General features: G+C 34.4%; 1 protein-coding gene across 1 annotated transcript; it reads right to left on the bottom strand.

Annotated features, from left to right (window-relative positions):
• Nucleotides 1-2,830: 2,830 nt before the first annotated feature.
• LOC101267808 (uncharacterized) lies at nucleotides 2,831-3,373 on the bottom strand. Its single transcript, XM_004239500.2, has one exon. It carries the CDS (start codon nucleotides 3,371-3,373, stop codon nucleotides 2,831-2,833), a length of 543 nt encoding a protein of 180 aa, XP_004239548.2.
• Between the last annotated feature and the right edge of the window lie 1,775 nt (nucleotides 3,374-5,148).

Below are 5,148 nucleotides of genomic sequence, written 5' to 3'. Positions count from 1 at the left end.
TTAGAGCACATGAACAAAACAAGTCCAACATAATTTTATAACAACAAAACATGTATAAGAGTTCATAACATTACAACATATGCATGACCCTTACTCATAACCCATTACCGAGCTTACAAGTGCAATGATCACGTGAAGGCCCATAACCCCACAAAACCAAGTAAAACCTAGCAAAGGATCAAAGCAATATCTAACCTCATATAACATAACATCATGAGTACTAATCATCATATTTAGCAATGAATAACAATAACATGTACATAAGTGAAACTAACATCATATAAAATTATCAACATGTAAAGTCAACATATGCATATCATTTACTTTATAAGAGCATAATAACAACCTCCTAGGACTTGCCTCAAGGCCAAATAGTGCAATGTATAGGTAGAGTCTCATACTCCTACCTAGACTAAGTCAAACCCCTTAGGTCACCCTAGTTAGTGTTCACTTTATTACTTCATGCTACTTTCAGGAAGAATTGCCTTAACCGACATAGGCCACATGAGCTAAATGTGGAATCTTGTGTTATGAAACCCTACACAGAAAGAACGTGGTCTATTTACCAAGGTTGTACCATAACATGAACATAGCATTCTAGGTGGCTCCACTAGCTAGTCTTCCTACGTGGAAAACGTACTTTAAGGACTAGGAGACATACTTAGGACCATATTTATGCACAATTGCATTGTAATCTCTTTCTCATGAGAATCATTTTGAACCTAGTATCCCACATTGGGAAAGGGTACCTCTCATAACTATTTCACTCGATGTCATGCTAAAGTCCTTTTTTAAAATGTCTTTTACCCTGTATTTATCATCATAGATTAGTATAGGTCATAGGAGACTAACCCCTTTTATATCATAATCATTAGCACATTTGGAATTGCATGATAAATTCCTTTAAATACAACCCTCATAAAAGAGATTAAATTATTACCATCAACAGGTCATAGCAAGGCAACACAATTGATATAGAATCAACCTTATATCATCATATCCTAACCATAATGTCACAATCCATATAATAAAGAAATTTCAATTACATTCATCATACCATCACCTATCTAATATAATCACAATTCATACTTTAATTGAACATCATTATCAAGTACAAGACATCACAATTAAAGTAAGGATTCAAGATCATATGTCTTACCAATTTGCCTTCACAAGACTTTTTGCGTGCTTTTATTATTAACCAACCATATGCATCCAATAGTAGACTTAATAACATCACATAATAGTAATCAACACAAAACTAAGTCAATTTTATCATTACTAACAAATTCAACATCGATTCATAACCTAGGGTTAGAGAAATAGGGTCACTTTACTTCTATATATTTAAGTATAACATGAAGAAGTACCCTAATTCATTAATAATAAATCATATTATATCCATAATTATCAAAATAAACCAAGAACAATACAATTTGAGAGGCCAACTTCGGAATAAGACTGAAACCCATGTTTTCTCAACTTTTGTAAATCAAATTTGAAGAACAATTTGGGAAAAGAAGTCCCAAAGGTGAAAAACCTCCATACTTTATCTAATAATGAAGATTGATGGATATAAAGTTGAATCATGGAGACCTTGTGACCTTGAATTGATCTTAAATAGAGGCCCAACGAATAGAGAGAGAAATTAGAGAGAAGGAAGAAAATTTTGAGTTTGGGAATTGAAGTGGGTTAGGTTACTTTAATGAGTGTAAAGTCTTTATATAGTCCCTTAAATAAATTAATTAGACACCCCCTAACCCTTAATTAACCAACTAATCAACTAACTAACTAAAAGACAACTTAAAATGCAATAGTAAAAACTAGATATGATCTACGAGACATCGACCTACGTTCCGTAGGTCTGTCAATGCCCCGTGCTTAACAACTGTCAATAATTCCAGAGACTTGGTTTTAAGGACCTTGTGGAGATTTGATAAAGTCTTGGACGATGAAGACATTGATGCCTCATCGACCAAACGATGGCTCGTCGATCGGCTTCGTAGGTACCCAGATGTTTTGACTCTAAACACATGCTAACACATGTTAACACCCTTCTAGAAAATTTCATTGAATTCCAACTCTTAAAACCTCATGAAACATGCAAAGATATACTAACCTCCATTTCACAATTCACTGGACATTCTTTGACGTTTTGACTCTATAAAATTTTTAAATGTTTCAAATACATTATTTTAGGTCTTAAAAAGTGTTTTAAGTCTTTTTTCTTCATGTGAGTCTCTAGATTAGGTCTAGGATTTTGGGATTGTAGCATTAAGCCCCCCCTCCCCTTAGGAACATTCGTCCCTAAATGACTATAAAATCTTCTTATATGGAGAGAATAGACTCAAGACTAACTGTCCAATAAAAAACAACATATAATGACATGAGTCAAAACTCAAATCAACATGACAACATAGAATTTACACATAGCAACTCATTCATCAGTTACCACATGTTAGAGCTTAATATCACAACATGAGGAATATTCTTCTCAATATCAACATCAGCTCAACATAATCATCAAGTCACTTATGCCAAAACTTATTCCAACACATTACTATGCTAAATATTATTTAATGAAGGCAACAATACATAAAACACAAATAAGTGCAAAATTAAGCCAAAGAGCATCTTCATATGAAAACTCACTTTTGCATAAACCTTTTGCCATATATATTTTTATTTTTGCCAAACAACTAATATTCAAATTTACTCATTATTTTCATTATTATTAGAATAACTAACATTAGTTAGGAAAAGGATGAGGATAAAGTTAATTAATGTCGGCGTCGGCCTCCGATGTTGTTCCCTTAACTAGGTGGTTTCTCTATAACACCTTTACCGAGGACACCTCCTTGTTCCTCAACTTTTTAACATGGCGATCAAGAATTTCCACTGCAACCTCGTCATAATAAAATATCTCATCCACACCTAACCCTTCAATAGGAAGAATAGATATGGGATCACTAATACCCTTCTTAAGCATGGAGATATGAAATATCGGATGAATCGAAGATAGTTCACTAACTAGTGTCAATTCATATGCAACCTTTATGACTCTTTGCAACACCTCAAATAGACCCACATACCGGGGACTCAACTTTCCCTTCTTGCCGAATCTCATCACACCTTTGATAGGTGAAATCTTCAAATACACCATGTCACCTACATGGAATTCAAGATCTCCTCTCATATTGTTTGCATAGGACTTTTGTCGACTGTAGGATATTTTCAACCTATGCCTTATCACACAAACATTCTCCAAAGCTTCACAAACTATTTTGGGACCAAGGGGTGAAGACTCAGCAACCTCAAACCACCAAACAAGAGACCTACATCTCCTACAATAAAGTGCTTTGAAAGGATCCATAGAAATGCTTGAAGGTTAGCTATTATTATAGGAGAACTCAATAAACGGCAAGTGATTATTCCAATTCCCTTCAAGTTCTATCACACAAGATCTTAACATATCTTCTAGAGTTTGAATAGTACAGTCCGCTTGACCATTCTTTTTGGTGATGAAAAGTGGTTCTAAGTTTAACTCTACTACCCAAACCTTTTTTGAAAATACCTCCAAAATTGAGAAGTGAATTGAGCACCTCAATTCGATACGATGGAGAAATGGATCCCATGAAGACTCACAATCTCATCAATGTAGATCCTTGCATAGTTCTCCGCCATATAAGAAGACTTAAGGGGTCTGAAGTGAGAGGATTTTTTCAATTTATCCACTATCACCCAAATTGAGTCATTTTGCCTCCGAGTTTGAGGCAACCCAACAATGAAGTCCATGTTAATTTCTTCCCACTTCCAAGTAGGAACACCTATTTCTTGAGTTAGACTACTAGATGCTCGACTTTCACTTGTCGGAAATTTGGTCTCCTGGATACAAACTCTCCTATGTCCCTTTTTAATACATCCCACCAATATATCTCTCTAAGATTACCATTCATTAAAGAAATTTTGATGGATAGAATATTGGGAAACATGAGTTTCCTGTAACACCTTATTACACAAATCAGCAACATCCGGTACACATAATCTATTTTGTTACCTTAGTACACCATCCCCCCTGGAAGAAGTCCTCATTCAACTTACTAAGTACCAATTTCTTCAACTGATCCATCAATAGCGGATAAGGATGTTAATTAGAGTTTACCTCAACCACTAAGGATGATCACTCACAGTTGTTATGAACCCCAAAACTACCTTTTGAGGAATCTTCCAACCAAATACCCAATCTAGCAAATATAAGAACATCTTTCACTAGGTCTTTCTTCCCTTCTTCCATGTCATATCCAGGGAAAATACCCTAGATGTAACCGGAAGCGTCGTTCTCTTTGAGGACTAAGAGTAGCCTCTAAGCTTACATCATTCATTCATAGGTCAAAAATATGGAAAATTTAAAAACTTTTCGTTACTTCTACATTGAGGTTTACATAGACCTCTACATACACATAGCATTTATAGTGAGTATACATAGACCTTTCATATCGGAAGATTACTTAGTCTTCTACTTTTATTGCACATAGATATAGAAGATATAATATAGCCTCTAATGGATGTATCATATGATAACCATCTTTCAAGAGTATATCAAATTGGGCCTAGCCCATGCATCAATGTAATGAAGCCACATATAGGCTATACAAATTTTAGTACTCAAATGAAAAAGAAAGAACATAATAGTCTTAAAACTAAACAACTTCATAGCTTGATAGTTGCATTGCCCTTGTAAAGTGAGGATCTACCCAACATGGATGAATGAGATTCTAAGTCTTCCTTCAATGTCGTCTCCAAGCCCTTCATCGACCGAAACCTAAATGGTTGGAGAAAAGGGAAAGTGGGTTTAGTACACCACTTGTTCTAAGTATGAGACCACATCCACATATATTATCAAATCATGCTAAAAAGGAAAATTTGATTAAAAAATGCAACTTTTTATTTTAAAATTCTTATGCATATTCAAGAAGACCATACCAATCAATAAGACATATTCATTAAGTCAAAATCATGTACATCACACGACCAACAATACTAATTCTATTGAAGTCAACATACATATCACATAATTGAACACATAGTCAAAGCAACCCTATCATCAAGTTATAACAATAACAAGAATGAATAACTGTTCATTACAAT

The sequence above is a fragment of the Solanum lycopersicum genome, chromosome 5 (assembly GCF_036512215.1).
Source record: "Solanum lycopersicum chromosome 5, SLM_r2.1".
In the NCBI taxonomy this organism is placed as follows: Eukaryota; Viridiplantae; Streptophyta; class Magnoliopsida; order Solanales; family Solanaceae; genus Solanum; species Solanum lycopersicum.
The sequence above is the reverse complement of the archived record's forward strand: the minus strand, read 5'-3'. Positions and strand labels throughout refer to the sequence as shown.

Bases quoted from the DNA above. Each gene is read 5' to 3' on its own strand.
- LOC101267808 (XM_004239500.2), bottom strand. From the start codon at position 3,373: ATGGATCCTTTCAAAGCACTTTATTGTAGGAGATGTAGGTCTCTTGTT.